We start from the raw sequence: 17,278 nt of genomic DNA, 5'->3' as shown, positions 1-17,278 counted from the left end.
TCACGAGAAAGACTTTTCCGCCTTCCTCGTTGCTGGAGGAGGTGTTGTCAGTGATGGGGTGGGAGGGGTCATCTCGGCGATGGGATTTTGGAGGCGGATAGGGTGTCTCTGGAGGGGGTTATGACTGAGTGGGAGGAGGAGCTGGGGTAGCACTGGAGATGGTGCTGCGGAGGGTGAATGCCTCAATCTCATACACGAGGCTGGGGTTTATACATCTAAAGGTAGTGCACAGAGTGCACTGAGTGCGCTGATGAAGTCGAAGGTGAACCAGTTACTTGAGAGGGTGGAGGATATTTGCGAGGGTGGAGAATATTTGTGAGCGGTGTGGGAGGGGCCGAACTAATCATGTACACATGTTCTGCTCCTGCCCAAAGTTGGAGAAATTTTGGAGGTCATTCTTTAGCACCAGTTGGTGATCTTGCATGTGGATTTAGAGCCCAGTGCCCTTGGGGCCATATTCGGGGTGTCGGACGTGCCGGAGCTGCAGATGGGAACGGGCCAGATGTTTTAGCATTCGCTTCATTGATCGCTCGCAGCCAGGTCCTGTGGGGGTGGAGGTCAGTTTCTCCACCTTGTGCTTTGGTGTGGCTGGGGGAATTAATGGAGTTCTTGTACTTGGAAATTTGCTTTGAGGGGGGCGAGTAAGGGGTCCACAAGAGTTGGGGCTTGTTTATACTACATCTCAAAAAGCTGGTTACCGTAGACTCCTGGGAGGGTGGAGAGGGAAGGAGATGAGGTGGGGTTAGGGTGTTGGGGTGGCAGGTTTGGGGCTGTGTTTTGGTTTTGTAATGTCAGGTGTCTTGAATGTTAAAATGATAGAAATGTGAATAAAAATACTTTTTTTTTTAAAAAGGAAACTCAGCAACACACAAAACATGTTAGAAGTTTGAAACTCTCTTCTGCAAACCGCAGCTGATGCTAGATCAATTGTTAATTTTGAACCTGATAGACTTTTGTAAACCAAAAATATGAAGGGATGTGGGTCAAAGACGGGTATGTGAAGTTAAATCACAGATCACCAAGATCTCACTGAATTTCAGGAGAGACTTGAAATGTTAAATGGCCTGTTCCTAACTTCCTGGGTCTCAGAATGCAATTGACAGAAGTGGGTTCTGATGAGGTGGCGATGTTGTGGCAATGTAGCTGGACTGGTAAGCCAAAATAATGCTCTGGGGACATGGGTTCAAATCCCACCACAGCAGTTGGTGGAATTCAAATGTAATTAATTATTTAAAATGCTGGAATGTAAAGCTTGTTACTGTAATGGTGACCATAAAGCTATCACTGGTTGTTGTAAAAACCCACCTGCTTCACTAATGGCCTGTAGGGAGGAAATCTGCCAACTTTACCTGGTCTGGCCTACACGTGACTCCAGGTAACTGCCATGCGAGGTAGGGGTTAATTCAGGATGGCAACAAATTTTGGCCTTGGCACCAATGCCCACATCTCAAAGAATTTTGTTAAGGTGAACTCTGAGTTTATGGAGGATGGGATCAGAAAGCCGCCAACAGTATTGGATCGAGAGATGATAAATGAAAGGCTTCGGGTATTAACGACGTGGAGATAAGGAGGTTAAAATTTCACCAAGGAGGAAACAGGAATGGAATTTGATTTGGGTCAGACACCAGCTTACCATGCAAAACCGATTAAATAAAGACTTCGATTGCGATCCGGACCGTTTCCTATCCAAGTCAATGGGGGCAAGACAGGAGGCAGGTCAGATAAAGTATGGGACTTACTTAGACTCAGCACGATAGCCAATATTGAGCCTGCTAGTTGTCTTAAGAGAGAAAACTGCTGATTATGCTAAAGCCTTCCTCAGCACCAGAGAGATGCGCAACGTCACAGGAGAAACAAAGACATGGCGCCTACATAGTGTTCCCCTCGCTTTAGCAATGCCAACCTGGACTGAATATCAGAGGCTTTGAAGGAAAGGAGGAGACGACCTCATCATGCAGCAGGGACATCTAGGGGCAGCCGTGAATGATTCTTCACTCCTTATCCACCGCCCTTTAATTGATCTGCAACAGACACCTCCTGAAACCTCGGCCCACATAAAAAAATTCCATCCTACAGCTCCAATAAGATCTTAACAAGCTTTTAAAATACTTTAATTAGACTCAATAGCGAGGAAATATCATAGAATTTACAGTGCAGAAGGAGGCCATTCGGCCCATCGAGTCTGCACCGGCCCTTACAAAGAGCACCCTACTCAAGCCCATGTATCTACCCTATCCCCGTAACCCAGTAACCCCCACTTAACCTTTTTGGACACTAAGGGCAATTTAGAATGGCCAATCCACCTAACAAGCACACCTTTGGACTGTGGGAGGAAACCGGAGCACCCGGAGGAAACCCACGTAGGTACAGGGAGAACGTGCAGACTCCGCACAGAAAGTGACCCAAGCCGGGAATCGAACCTGGGACTCTGGCGCTGTGAGGCAACTGGGCTAACCACTGTGCTGCCATGCTGCCCCCAAGTTGGGTCCCTGCCCGCCTTCCCCTGCCCTATTTAACATTGCAGATGACATTCTGAACTAACATGCCAGTCAATTATGGCGTTTTCAAGTCACCCATTCCCCACCCCTCTCCTCATCTGTTTCCAACTAAAGGGAAGCCTGAAAATTCAGCCCAGGATAGGTGCAGAAATTAGTAGCTTTGTTGATGGAGAAGTAAACAATTTTGAGAATGAATAGAATCTGGAGTTTGAAGCTTGGGTCTGGGTCATAAGAAAAAGCCTCGTCTCATTCAGCCTGAGTAGAAGAGGAGAGGCCAGAATCAAAGATAAGTTTGCAGATGGGGATTGGAAAACCATGTTTAATTATGAGATATTCAGCTCACCCATTAAGCACTACAAAGCAGGCAGTCTGAAAACACAGAGATGGAGATGAAATCAAGAGATTCCGTAGACTAGTAGAGCGGATGTCATACTTGGAAAAGCCACCGCTGGCTTTGTTGAAAGAATGGAACCATACAATGGGAATCCTACTGAGATGGGCTGTGGTAGACAATGGGCTGAATTTTCCAGCCCTTCCCGCTCACAGAACCATGGGCGGGATTCTCCTGTACCCAGCGGGGCGGGGGGTCCCGGCGGGACGGAGTGGCGTGAACCACTCCGGCGTCGGGCCACCCCAAAGGAGCGGAGTCCTCCGCACCTTCAGGGGCTAGGCCCACCCTGAGTAGTTGGCGCCCCGCTGGCCGGCGGGATAGGGGTCTGGCGCCATACCAACTGGCACCGAAGGGCCTCCGCCGGCCGGCGCGAGTCGGCACATGCGCGGGAGTGCCAGCACGTGCTGGCATCATCCCCTCGCATGCGCACAGGGATTCACTTCCACATCGGCCATCGCAGAGGACGACAACGGCTGATGTGGAAGGAATAGTGTGCCCCCATGGCACAGGCCCGCCCGCGGATCGGTGGGCCCTGACTGCAGGCCAGGCCACCTTGGGGGCACCTCCCGGGGCAAGATCCCCCCCTGCGACCCCCCAGGAACCCTGGAGCCCGCCCACGCCACCAGGTCCCGCCGGTAAGGGACCTACTCGGATTTCCGCCGGCGGGACTGGCTACAGGCGGGCGGGACTTCGGCCCATCGCAAGCCGGAGAATTCGGGCAGCCCCAGCGCCCATTGAGACGCACTGGACCCTGCCATTCTCCGAGGCGGGCGGTGCAACTCACGCCGGGCCGGGTTTTGGGGGGGGCGGGTGAATTGGGAGGACGGCGGGGGCTGTATTCACACCAACCCCCGGCGATTCTCCCACCCGGTGTGGGGTTGGAGAATCCCGCCCCTTTTATCCAGAAATTTTGATCTTTTATCAGCTGTCGAATATGAAAACTCCACTACTCACTATTTCCTCATCAAATATCTGATACCAGATGTAGTGTTGCGTTTCTTGCTCCTTTAAAAATTTACGACAATGTGAAACTGTAGTTAAATTTCTACGTTTTATTGTACAGCTTTCAACATTGCAGTATTAACACTAAATGATATGTACATTTCCTGTTACAATTTCCACAAGGCTTCTAGTTGTCAAGGACATGAGCTGTGAAAACTACTGAAATCACTGTTGACAATATTGGCAGATCAATAAAAAAAAACTGATCTTGCCACTGGTTAGGCTACAATAAGAAAACTTTGCCCAAAATTAGACACCTTCATTTCGGAAGGATGTCAAAGGTCTGGAAAGGCACATCAAAGATTCACAATGATGATACAGCGGTGAGAAACTCCAGTTCTGGAGACAGACAAGAGAAAATAAGGGGAAGGCAGAAAAAGATACAGGGATTGAAACTTTCAATGGCAAAAAAAAATCAGGAAAAATGATTTCCGCTGGTCAGTGAACCAGGAATTTAAGGGCATAAATTTAAGATTAACAAAACTTCAAAGGTTTTTTAGGCACAGGGATACCAGAAACTGCAGTGGATTCGCAATCAATAGCAGCATTGAAAATTTGTGGGAATAAGTATTTGCTTTTTTTATTCGAAGAAAAGACATGGTGGAAAGAACAGAATAATAATCCAAATTGGACAGCCCGCCCAGAGAGCAAGCATGTGTGTGATAGATCAAACGGTCTCCTGCTTTCAATAAAATGTTTTTTAAAAAATGGTCTCCTGCCCTGGTTTAATCATTAGTACAACATTGTGTTAGCTATTTGAACAGAGTAATTAAGCCATTTAGACTATACAGATTAATGCCTTTGTTCAGTTGCCAAAGAATGCCAAATATTTTATTCTGTTCATTTGTTCATCCACTAATCACAATCACTTTTCAGCAAAGGTCTTTAAGTGCTGTGGATGTAAAAGAGTGAAACTACAGGCATAGGTATAGCAGGTCACTTAAGCTACAAAACAGCCAAGTCTTAGTACCAGTTAAGTCACAAACAAAACAAGTATAGCACTTACCTGAAGGAAATATCTTTGGATTGTTTCTCAAACCCATCTGGAACACTTGTGCCTGTAAAAAAAACATTTAAGATGACAATATATGATCCATATAAAGCAAAGAGCTGTTAAAAGATTATCTTAAGTGCACATTCTGTTCAGATGCTAAGAGATCGCAATGCCTGTCAATTCTAAAACAGAGACAGTTTTCCTGAATTCCTCCGATGCCATTTTCCTTGACATTACAGATCACCTCATGAGTACAAGATTGGTTGCTGAATGTGCTTTTGCAAGGGTCAACTATAGATTCTCCACAAGGTTACGCCAACCATTAACCGTAAAAGGCTAGACAGTACATTTGCAGTTATGTAAAGTAGCCAATGGCTTAGGCAAAGACAGAGAAACGCTAATTACTAAAACTGCTCTGAGATCTACTTGTGCATATACTGGTACTACAGTTAACAACCTATATGGCAACCTTGTCAAATAGCAGAGGTCGTTGTCATAGGGCCCAGAGATGACTCCAAAATTTGGAGGATTTTAAAAATACATTCACAAGATCTGGATGCCACTAGCGAGGCCAGCATTTATTTCCTGTCCACAATTGCCATTGAGAAGTTGGTAGTGAACTATCACCTTGAATCGCTACAATCCATGTGGTGAAAACTTGCAATTTTTATCCAACTGATTATCATAGATTATCATAGAATTTACAGTGCAGAAGGAGGCCATTCGGCCCATCGAGTCTGCACCGGCTCTTGGAAAGAGCACCCTACCCAAGGTCAATACATCCACCCTATCCCCATAACCCAGTAACCTACCCAACACTAAGGGCAATTTTGGACACTATGGGCAATTTTGGACACTAAGGGCAATTTATCATGGCCAATCCACCTAACCTGCACATCTTTGTGACTGTGGGAGGAAACTGGAGCACCCAGAGGAAACCCACGCACACACAGGGAGGATGTGCAGACTCCGCACAGACAGTGACCAAGCCGGAATCGAACCTGGGACCCTGGAGCTGTGAAGCGATTGTGCTATCCACAATGCTACCGTGCTGCCCCAAACTGAGTGGCGTGGTGGTCATTTAAACGTCAACCACATCAGTTTGAGACTGAGCAGGGTTGGGAGGGCAGAAGGGGGCAGGGGGAAGAGACGATGCTCAGAGCGGGGAAGAGATGATGGTTGGGAGTGTGGAAAGTTTGTGGCTGGAAAACTGCTCCTCCTTTATGGATCAAGTCCGTTTTGTCTACTTTTACTTACCAGGCTTCTTGAGGCCTTTGAACCCTCTCCACCTCTACCCCCAGTATGGGTTAAAAGCAGAAATACTAAACAAAGTTTCATTGTCCCCTTAAAAGATTTTGGTCACCCCTTCTTTCCCTATGAGCTGAATGAAGTGGGCAGATTAGGTCCCTGTTTCAGATGTTACGAATTTGTTCATCTCCCAAGCTCATCCATTTATTGGGGCTAAAAATATCCCCCAATACTTCAGGACAATGGCCTTTAATCTTAACTGGTGGAAGCGCTGCAAGTTCTGATGAAAGGCCGTCAACCTGAAACATTAACTCAATTTCTGTCGCCATAGATGTTGGCTGAGTGTTTCTGGAATTTTCTGTTTTATTTCAGATTTCCAGGATCCACTTGGTGGGATTTACCAAATATAAAAAGCCAGAGTCCTAACTGCAAACTTAAATTTGCAAATTTAGGTCCCGTCCATTGTGAGCGGGATTCAGATCACAACGTCGCAAAAATCCCATTAGATCTCGCGAAATGGGTGTGCGGCACGGTGGTTAGTACTGCTGCCTCACAGTGCCGAGGAGCCGGTCTGTGTGGAGTTTGCACATTCTCCCCGTGTCTGCGTGGGTTTCAACCCCACAACCCAAAGATGTGCAGAGTAGGTGGATTGGCCAGGCTAAAAAGAAAGAAGAATTCTGGGAAACTACACTCAGAATGCAGAACCTGCCTTCAGTTATCAGAACTGGTGATTGGGGCAACAACATCAAGTCCCAAAACAGGATTTAGGCACAAAGAAAATGGTGAATTGATGATTATTGTGTCTGTTACCAGGTTCTTTTTCCACATACCATTTAGTGGTGTCTGCTTTGGCAGTTTTAAACCTGACTGATTCGCAAAAGCTGTGGGGAAAAAAGATAAAATAAATCAAAGATTCACAAGCAATGGAACACAAACAGAAAATGCACAGTGTATATTACTGCTGCACGATACAAATTATTATTAATTCTCAAAACAGTGTCTGTAACGTGATCTACCCTGCCAACGGTATAAATGAAGGGATTTCCCAGAATTATATTTTTCCTTCAAATTGGCCAAGAGTTTTTTCTTTTTCTGTCTTTTTTTGTTGTATCCAGGAGATCACGTGGCTGCAGGTGGGTGGGAGTGTTGCCAATCGTACTGTCCAGTTGCAACGTGACTGAGCGAGCATTCTTGGTGTACCCGTTGGTCACGTTCTATTCCGTTGTATGTTTGTCGAGTGACTGAAAGGGCATGAAAAATATAGGGTGGAATTTTGCAGTTTGCAGACTAAATGTCATGGTGAGCGTGAAACAGCAGGTTTCCCATCGGCCGCAATGGCAGGTTTTTGCACCTCATGGCGTGCAGCAGAGCTCATTAAATATTCATCCATGGGAAATACACCAAAATGCTGGCGGGCAGCCTCCGATTTGCTGCCTGAATGCCACATTCCCGAATTCGGGACCTCTGCTGCGGGCCGACTCCAAGCCAACCCTGCCTTACTGCTGCTTCACCCCTTCTCTACCACCGCTCTCCTCCGCCACACCCCGCCCCAAAAAGAGCGAGTGCCGTTGGCAGCTGAGTCTGACAAAGATTTTCTGATGCCAGGAGCACTCCTCTAAGGAGGCAAATGAGCCGTGGGCGCCCGGCAAAGTGCAGCTCACCATGCCCGCAACACTTATGTCGCGCTGTGAAAGATGTCAGGCTGCAGGCCTGATTGAGCGTGTGGGCAGAGAATCCTGGCAAGGAGCCCCTTTAATGAATTTTAATAACATTCAAAAATATGCATAATATATCCCCGACGTTACGTGGTGAGAAACACGGCCTGCCACTGAAACCTTTGTGGCACAATTGCAACTAGTTCTATGGCATCTGTTACAAAACCCCGCTGATGTTACATGCGAGGGTGTTCCAATCAGAAACACTGGTTTTGTGCGGTGTATTTTTTTGTTTTGGATATTAGTGAGAAATGTCTGCGGAAACAGCGGGAAACCTCGCTTTCATGAAACAACAATAACATTTAAAATAGAAGAAAGATAATGAAACACTACAAAATTATGAGGGGCATGGACAGAGTGGATAGTCAGAAGTTTTTTCCCAGGGTGGAATAGTCAATTACTAGAGAACATAGATTTAAGGTGCGAGGGGCAAACTTTAGAGGAGATGTCGTAGTGTAAGGTTAATGGGGGGATTGTTGGGTTACGGGTTACGTGGGTTTAAGTGGGGTGATCATTGCTCGGCACAACATCGAGGGCCGAAGGGCCTGTTCTGTGCTGTACTGTTCTATGTTCTATGTGTGAGGGAAGTTTTTTCACACAGAGAATAGTGGGTGCCTGGAAGTCACTGCCGGAGGGGGTGGTGGAAGCAGGTTTGATAGTGGCATTTAAGGGACACCTTGACAAATACATGAATAGAATGGGAATAGGGGATATGGGCCCCGGAATTGTAGAAGGTTTTAGGTTAGGCGGGTAGCATGGTCGGCACAGGCTTAGAGGATCGAAGGACTTGTTCATGTGCTGTACTTTTCTTTGTTCTCTGTACAAAGAACAATCATATACTTCAGCACATTAACAGTAAGCACTTGGTCCCTCAAGGACTGGAAGCCCAAAAGCATCTGTTTCCCCCATAATCCTAAACTCTGCTGAGGCTCCTCAATTTTTCAAACAATAACCATAAATCTATTGGTTACATCTTGCCAGTGACTACCATGCTGCGACCAGGGATGGTCTTTAATTCAGCAAAGAAAATGATCACCAGGCAGGAATGTTCCCTTCCAGTCGGGGAACACTTCAGCAATCAAGAGCATTCAGCCTCTGATCTTCGGGTAAGCGTTCTCCAAGGCGGCCTTCAGGACGCACGACAATGCAGAATTACCAAACAGAAACTGACAGCCAAGTGCCGCACGCATGAGTACGGATTCAAACAGGACCTTGGATTACATTTAACCTCCGACCATCTGGCCTGGGTTGCAAAATCCTACCAACTGTCCTGGCTTGAGACAATTCACACCTCTTTAACCTGCGATTATCCATCTCTCCAGTTGCACTATCTGGACCTGTAAAGACTTAATTACCTGCAAAGACTTTCATTCAAAGTATCATCTTGCATCATTGACTTTGTCTATATATGCTGTTTTTGTGTAACCTACCTCTTCACTCACCCGATGAAGGAGCTGTTCTCCGAAAGCTCGTGATTCCAAGTAAACCTGTTGGACTTTAACCTGGTGTTGTAAGACTTCTTACTGTACCCACCCCAATCCAATGCCGACATCTCCAAACCTTGAAAAAGGAGTCTAATGCCATATATAATACACCAAATGTGGTCTCCTTCAGTAGAACTGAAGCATAACGTCCCTACTTTTCAATTATTCTCACAATAAGCAATAACATGCTAATTACTTGCTGGACTTGCCTTTTGCGATTAATGCACTAGGACCCGCAGATTTCAGCTTCCGATGGCGCACTTGACAGCCTTTTGGATTTAGCATTGAATTCAACAATTCACACCGTTTTTTCCTCCAATCCCCTCCCCCACAGGGCCAATTCTGGCCCCTTCTGTATTCCTGATTTTATTCAGTGGAGCAAAGATACTCATGCCTTCAGATATCAAAGCCTTCAGTTCGGAGTTTTCTCACTAAACCTCGGAGTCTTTCTATCCTCCTGTAAGGCACTCCTTAATTTAAAAACAGCATGTTGACACAGTGGTTAGCAGTGGCACTTCACACAGTGCTGGAGACCTCGGTTTAATTCTGACCTTAAGTGATTGGCTGTGTGGACTTTGCACTTTCTCCCCGTGTCTGAATGGGTTTCCTCTGGGTGCTCCGGTTTCCTCCCACAGTCCAAAGATATGCAGGTTCGGTAGATTGGCCATGCTAAATTACCCTTTTGTGTCCGGGGATGTGCAGGTTAGGTGGGGTTATGGGGTCACAGTGAATGGGCCAAGGTAGAGCGCTCTTTCAGAGAGTCGGTGCAGTCTCGATTGGCCGAATGGCTTCCTTCTGCACTGTAGAGGTTCTATGATTGTATGATTAATACTGACTTCATTCAAGCTTATGTTCAAATATGTCCTCATGAAGCTTGGTGTCGAATTTTGTTTGGTACACTCCTGTGGACACTCCTATATAAATGCAAGTTGCTATTACTGGTTGTGAATCAATCGCAATAACACAACATAATGTACTAATCACTAAATTATAAAGCAATCAACTAGATTGAATGAATAGATATGGTGAGTGCAAGTTCACAGAAATTACCAGCACAGACTTGATAGGCCAAATGGTCTGTTTCCATGTTATGGAATTCAGTTATATAACTGCAAACCTACCGCTTTATAGAAAGATCATTCAATTATGCAATAGAAAATATACCCACTGAAACAGATTCTTGTTGTTGAATCTGAGTTTATATTGCAACATAGATTCTGCTTGTACACATCTGGGTACTCGGGTGGCTTGAACAAGACATCCAAGCAGTTGCACACACAACATTAATGCAATGCTCATTATCTTTTCAATCTGCTTTCCTCAGTGTAAGATCATCTCCATATTTCGGCAATGAAAAAGTGCTGCTGCCAAAATGCCAATGGTAAATGCCACGCTGTCAATCACAATCATTCATTGTTGCCACAATGAAGTCCAGCACCAGAAAAGACACACTGCTCGGTTTTCAGTGCCTTCAATTTCTTAGGTGTCTGACAGGTTAAATTGCATCAAACTCGTTATCACAGTAAACTTCATTAACTAAATGAGACAGTAGTCAATGACGTGTTTCAAAAAAACGTAATGCTTGTAATGCAAAGGAATTAATGTGTTTAGGCACAGCTACAGCATTCTAACAGCTGAATTATAGTCGGACAATGAGCTCAGATTGATACTAAAGTAGGAGGGGAGTTGGGTCAGGAAAACAGATGAGACACAGCATGATTCAGATCTTTAAAATTAGTGAATGGAAGGCAGACTGTACACCTTTCCCTAGAAGGCATCACCACCCATCCATACAACTAAAAGCAGAAATCTACTCCCACCCCCGCCCCAAAAACAGCTCGCATTTTGCATCCCTATTGCAAAGTTTAACCCAGGGAAATGTCATTAGAAATATTATTTGAGTGTATATGTAAAAAGCTTTGAATAAAAATATTTTAAAAATATATTATTTGTATCCAAAAATTGTAATCTTTCTCATCTTGGAATACAGGAGAAGATAGACTGGAAGATACCTGTATGTTCCCAAAAACATACTATGATATGTTTTCGTAGTTTTCCGTCCTTGGTGGCACGGCAGCACAGTGGATAGGACAGTTGCTTCACAGCTCCAGGGTTTCAGGTTCGATTCCCGGCTTGGATCACTGTCTGTGCGGAGTCTGCACTTTCTCCCCGTGTCTGTGTGGGTTTCATCCGGGTGCTCCGGTTTCCTCCCAGAGTCCAAAGATGTGCGGGTTAGGTGGATTGGCCCTTGGTGTCCACAAAGGTTAGATTGGGTTACGGGGATAGGATGAAGGTGTGCGCTTAGGTTAGATGATCTTTCCATGGGCCGGTGCAGACTCAATGGGCCGAATGGCCCCTTTCCGCACTGTAAATTCTATGTCTATGATGTACTCACTGAAATAACGGCAGTTACATAAGTTCAATGTTGGAGACATCCCTAATTACTATGGGGGATAGACGAAAGCGGGGAAGTGACGTTTGCCCAAAAGATTGAGAATACTATTAAATATGGTGAAAGAAGTAACAGTTGTCATACAGAGAGCAAGCATGTAGAAAGTTTACAAAATGCTAACGTTAATGAACAACAACACTAATATGTCCAGAAAACTGCATATTTATTACCACTGTTTATGCAAAAAAGGTAGCTGTGCACATAACCAGGCCACCAGTTTCTGCAGCAATAGGATGTCTGCTGAATATTAATAGAAGGAAAAGATGCAGCACAGAACCTTTGATTAGTCCTTTCACAGTATAAAGATCTAAGCTTCAACAGTGATGAAAAGTCCCATTCAAGTGCTCATGTTTCCTCCTCAGTTAAAGCGACATTGTCTCCTGATTCCATTTCCACTTGAATCAACTGAAAGAATAAAAAGGGTCAACATCCTGATTTATTCTTTGTTGTGAGCAGAGGTGTTAATGGGTCTTTGTCGTCTCTGAGTCAGAGGTTTTGGTTTATGTCCCATACCAGTTCTTTGGCATTTAATCAAAATGGGGGAATGCAGCATTTCGAAAAATTCATTTAAAGGATGTGGGTGTAGCTAGTTAGACCAGCATTTATTGTCCATCCCTAGTTGTCCTTCAGAAGGTGGAGGGGGGTTGCCTTGCACTGCTGCAATCCCTCAGGTGTGGACACACCCACTATGCTGTTAGGGAGGGAGTTCCAGGATTTTGACCCAGCGACAATGAAGGAGTGGCGTTATATTTCCAAATCAGGGGAGTGAGTGATATGGAGGGGAACCTCCAGGTGGTGCGGTTCCCAGGTATCTGCTGCTCTTGTCCTTCCAGATGGTCGTGGTCGTGGGTTTGGAAGGTGTTGTCTTATGGACCTTGGCAAGCTCTTGCAGTGCATCGTGATGAAACACATGCCTGCCACTGTTCGTCAGTGGAGGAGGCATTGAATGTTTGTGGAAGGGTGAGCAATCAAGTGGGTCCGTTGTCCTAGATGGTGTCGAGCTTCTTGAGTGTTGTTGGAGCTGCACTCATCCAGGCAGGTGGAGATTATTCCATTCCACTCCTGACTTCTGCCTTGTAGATGATGAACAGGGCAGCATGGTAGCATAGTGGTTAGCACAATTGTTTCACAGCTCCAGGGTCCCAGGTTCGATTCCCAACTGGGTCACTGTCTGTGCGGAGTCTGCACGTTCTCCCTGTGTGTGCGTGGGTTCCCTCCGTGTGCTCCGGTTTCCTCCCACAGTCCAAAGATGTGCGGGTTAGGTGGATTGGCCATGCTAAATTGCTCTTAGTGTCTAAAAAGGTTAATTGGGGTTGCTGGATTGCGGGGATAGGGTAGATACGTGGGCTTGAGTGGGTTGCTCTTTGTAAGGGCTGGCGCAGACTCGATGGGCTGAATGGCCTCCTTCTGCACTGTATATTCTATGATTCTATGATTCAAAACTGGCTTTGGGGAGTCAAGAAGCGAGTTACTTGACGTAGGATTCTTAGCCTTTGACCTGCTGTGACAGCCACAGTATTAATATGGCTAGCCCAGTTCAGTTTCTGATCAATGGTAACTCCCAGGATGTTGATTGTGGGGGATTCAGCAATAGTAATGCCACTGAATGTCAAGGGGCGATGGTTCTATCCTCTCTTGAAGGAGATGGTCATTGCCTGGCACTTGTTATAGAACATAGAACAGTGCAGGCCCTTCGGCCCACGATGTTGTGCCGACCATTTATCCAAATCTAAGAACAGCGTAACCTACACCCCTTCAATTTACAGCTGTCCATGTGTCTGACCAAGGGTCACTTAAATGTCCCAATGACTCTGGCTCCACCACCTCCGCTGCCAGTGCATTCCATGCACCCACCACTCTCTGTGTAAAGAACCTACCTCTGACATGTCCCCTATACCTTCCTCCAAACACCTTAAAATTATGTCCCCTCGTGACAGCCATTTCTGCCCTGGGGAAAAGTCTCTGGCCATCCACTCTATCCATTCCTCTCATCACCTTGTACACCTCTATCAGGTTACCTCTCTTCCTTCTTCGCTCCAGTTAGAAAACCGTAGCTCCCTCAACCTTTCTTCATAAGACATGCCCTCCAGTCCACAGCACCCTCTCCAAAGTTAGAGGGATAGATAGACGGTTCTGTGGCAATGAAAGAGACTCACGGATGGTATGTTGCCTCCCGGGTGCCAAGGTCCGTGTCGTCTCAGACCGTGTTTTCAGAATCCTTAAGGAGGAGGGGGAACAGTCAAAAGTCGTGGGACACATCGGTACCAACGACATAGGTAAGAGAAGGGACGGGGATTTAAAACAGGAATTTAGGGAGCTAGGGTGGAAGTTGAGAGCCAGGACAAACCATGTTGTCATCTCTGGTTTGTTGCCGGTTCCACGTGCTAGCGAGGTGAGGAACAGGGAGAGAGTGCAGATAAACACGTGGCTGCAGGAATGATGTAGGAGAGAGGATTTCAGTTACGTGGATAATTGGAACACATTCTGGGGAAGGTGGGACCTGTACAGACAGGATGGTTTGCACCTGAACCAGAGGGGCACCAATATCCTGGGAGGGAAATTTGTTACAGCTCATCAGGGGGGGTTTAAACTAATTTGTCAGGGGGATGGGAAAACGAGCTGTAGTCCAGAAGCCAGTGCTGAGAGTCGTGAGGTACTAAGGAGGGTGTCGAGGTCGCAGGAGTGTGGGTTGAAGTGTGGCTACTTCAATGCAAGGAGCATCCGGAATAAGGTAGGTGAACTTGCAGCGTGGATTGGTACTTGGGACTACGATGCTGTGGCCATTACGGAGACATGGTTAGAACAGGGACAAGAATGGTTGTTGGAAGTTCCGGGGTATAGATGTTTCAGTAAGAGTAGGGAAGGTGGTAAAAAAAGGTGGAGGAGTAGCATTGTTAATCAAGGATAGTTTAAAGGTTCCGGTGGCTGTGATGAAGTAGGAAGCCACACATGTGGGAGCTCCCGTTTTAAACTGACTTTTCGGCTCTTTTTAGAGCCCAAAACGGAACTTTTTCGACGTCTCCCGGAAGGGGGAAGGTGTGCTGAACGACTTTCCCCGCAGTCCATGACTCGAACTCGGAGTGGAAAGGGGGAAAAAGCAGCAGCAGCTCCCCAGAAAAAACGGGGGAAGGGATCCAAGATGGCCGCCGGCAGAGCTCCAGAGGAGTGGAAACAGTGGGCCCAGGAGCAACTAGCTGCTCTCCTGCGCTGCTTCACAGACTTCAAGGCTGAGGTACTGAGCTCTCTGCAGGAAACAAACAGAAGGCTGTCGGAGATTCAGACCACCCAGGGTGCTGCCATCAAGGCGTTGCAGACGCAGGCCACTGAACGAGAGGAGGAGGCCGTGGTCCTCGTGAGTAAGGTGGAGGGGCACGAGGCATTCCACAAGAAGTGGCAGGAACGCTTTGAGGAGCTTGATCACCGCATGAGGCGGAAAAACCTGCGGATCTTGGGCCTTGCGGAGGGGCTGGAGGGGTAGGACCTGACAACCTATGTGGCTATAATGCTGAACTCGCTAGTGGGGGCCGGGTCTTTCCATCTGCCCTTGGAGCAGGAGGGAGCGCACAGGGTACTGGCCAGGAGGCCTAAGGACAATGAACCCCCGCGTGCGGTGCTGGTGAGGTTCCACCGGTTCAGTGATCGGGAGTGTGTGCTGCGCTGGGCCAAGAAGGTGAAGAGCAGCAAGTGGGAGAATGGGGTAGTACGGATCTACCAGGATTGGAGTGCGGAGGAGGCTAAGCGGCGGTCCGGATTTAATCGGACGAAGGAGGTGCTTTACAGGCAAAAGATAAAGTTCGGAATGTTGCAGCCCGCGCGCCTGTGGGTAACTTATTCGGACCGGCATTATTATTTTGATTCCCCGGAGGAGGCGTGGGCCTTCGTGCGGACGGAGAAACTGGACTTGAACTAGGGGTTTGGGGTTGCGGGGTCGGTTGTAATATCTTAGCGCTGGATTCTGCTGTTGCTATGTTCTTTTTTTTTGTACTTGTGCCATTTTGATATGGTTATTTATGGGGGTGTTGTTCTGCTATGTTTTTTTCTGCTGTGGGGCATTGGTTGAGTTGTGTATCTTGCGGGGAGGGTCGGGGGGGTTTGTTGTATTCTATGTCGGGTTGGGGGTATGGAGTGGGGCTGGTATTTGGTAGCTGCGTCAGAAGGGTGTGGTGGGGCAGTGCAAAAGCACGGGCTTTCCTCTGGTTTCCCGCGCTGCGGGGCTGGGGGGCGGAGACGGTGATGGGGGAGGCGGGGCCTTAACTGGTTCTTCCCCGCGCTGGAGCGGTGCCTGGAGGAGGGATAGATTTGGGGATGATCCCACTTTGGGAGGGGTCGGGTTATTGGCGGGAGTTTCCGGAGTCAGCAGAAGTTAACTGACCCACGGAAGTACAATGGAGGACAGTTCGCGGCTGGGAGGGTTCCTAGCCTGGGGGGGAAGGGAGGGGGGGAAAGGGGAATACCGGGTTGCTGCTGGTAGGGTCAGGAAGGAGCTGGTGGGGGCTGGGGGGACAGAGGAGAGGTGTTGTCGCTGTGGGGACTGGGTCGGGCAGGGGGTGCTGGCCTGGGGCGGGCAGTCGACGGGCTATGGCTAGTCGACGGGGGAGGGGAGCGGGATGCCCTCTGATCCGGTTGGTCACCTGGAATGCGAGAGGGTTGAATGGGCCGGTGAAGCGGTCGAGGGTACTGGCTCACCTGAAGGGGCTAAAGGCAGATGTGGCAATGCTTCAGGAGACCCACCTGAAGGTGGCGGACCAGGTCCGCCTGAGGAAGGGATGGGTGGGGCAGGTTTTCCACTCTGTGTTGGATGTGAAGAACCGAGGAGTGGCGATTCTGGTGGGGAAAAATGTGTTGTTTGAGGCATCGGAGGTGGTGGCGGATAAGGGGGGTGGGTATGTTATGGTTAGGGGCAGGCTACAAGGAGAGAAGGTGGTACTGGCTAGTGTGTATGCCCCAAATTGGGACGATGCAGGCTTTATGAGGCGTGTGTTGGGACGGGTCCCGGATCTGGAGGCGGGAGGTCTGATCATGGGGGGGGGGGACTTTAATACGGTGTTAGATCCTTCACTGGATCGGTCCAGCTCTAGGACGGGTAGGAGGCCGGTGGCGGCCAAGGTACTGAGAGGGTTTATGGATCAGATGGGTGGGGTGGATTCATGGAGGTTTGTGAGGCTGAGGGCACGCGAGTACTCTTTCTTCTCCCACGTACATAGGGTCTACTCTCGGATAGATTTCTTCGTGGTGAGTAGGGGACTGATTCCGAGAGTGGAGGAGGCCGAGTATTCGGCCATTGCAATCTCCGACCACGCTCCGCATTGGATAGAGTTGGAGATGGGGGAGGTACGGGACCAACGTCCGTTGTGGCGGTTGGATGTGGGGTTGTTGGCGGAGGAGGAGGTGTGTAGGAGGGTCCGGGCAAGTATTGAGGGGTACCTCGAGGTGAATGATACGGGGGAGGTTCAGGTGGGGATGGTCTGGGAAGCCCTGAAGGCAGTGATTCGTG

General features: G+C 47.8%; 1 protein-coding gene across 5 annotated transcripts in view; it reads right to left on the bottom strand.

Annotated features, from left to right (window-relative positions):
• The window catches only part of LOC119967141 (cytochrome b5 reductase 4), a 251,919-nt gene that overhangs the window by 185,792 nt on the left and 48,849 nt on the right, over positions 1-17,278 (bottom strand). For 4 of the 5 annotated variants that reach the window (XM_038799281.1, XM_038799278.1, XM_038799280.1 and 1 more), the window contains exons 5-6: positions 6,964-7,014; positions 4,898-4,949 (exon numbers count right to left, since the gene is read on the bottom strand). In XM_038799281.1, the coding sequence (XP_038655209.1) occupies positions 4,898-4,949; positions 6,964-7,014 (103 nt within the window). The remainder of the gene's footprint in view (positions 1-4,897; positions 4,950-6,963; positions 7,015-17,278) is intronic. The other variant, XM_038799279.1, reaches the window with a different exon arrangement.

The sequence above is a fragment of the Scyliorhinus canicula genome, chromosome 6 (genome assembly GCF_902713615.1).
Source record: "Scyliorhinus canicula chromosome 6, sScyCan1.1, whole genome shotgun sequence".
In the NCBI taxonomy this organism is placed as follows: Eukaryota; Metazoa; Chordata; class Chondrichthyes; order Carcharhiniformes; family Scyliorhinidae; genus Scyliorhinus; species Scyliorhinus canicula.
This window is presented reverse-complemented; position numbering and strand designations above follow the sequence as displayed.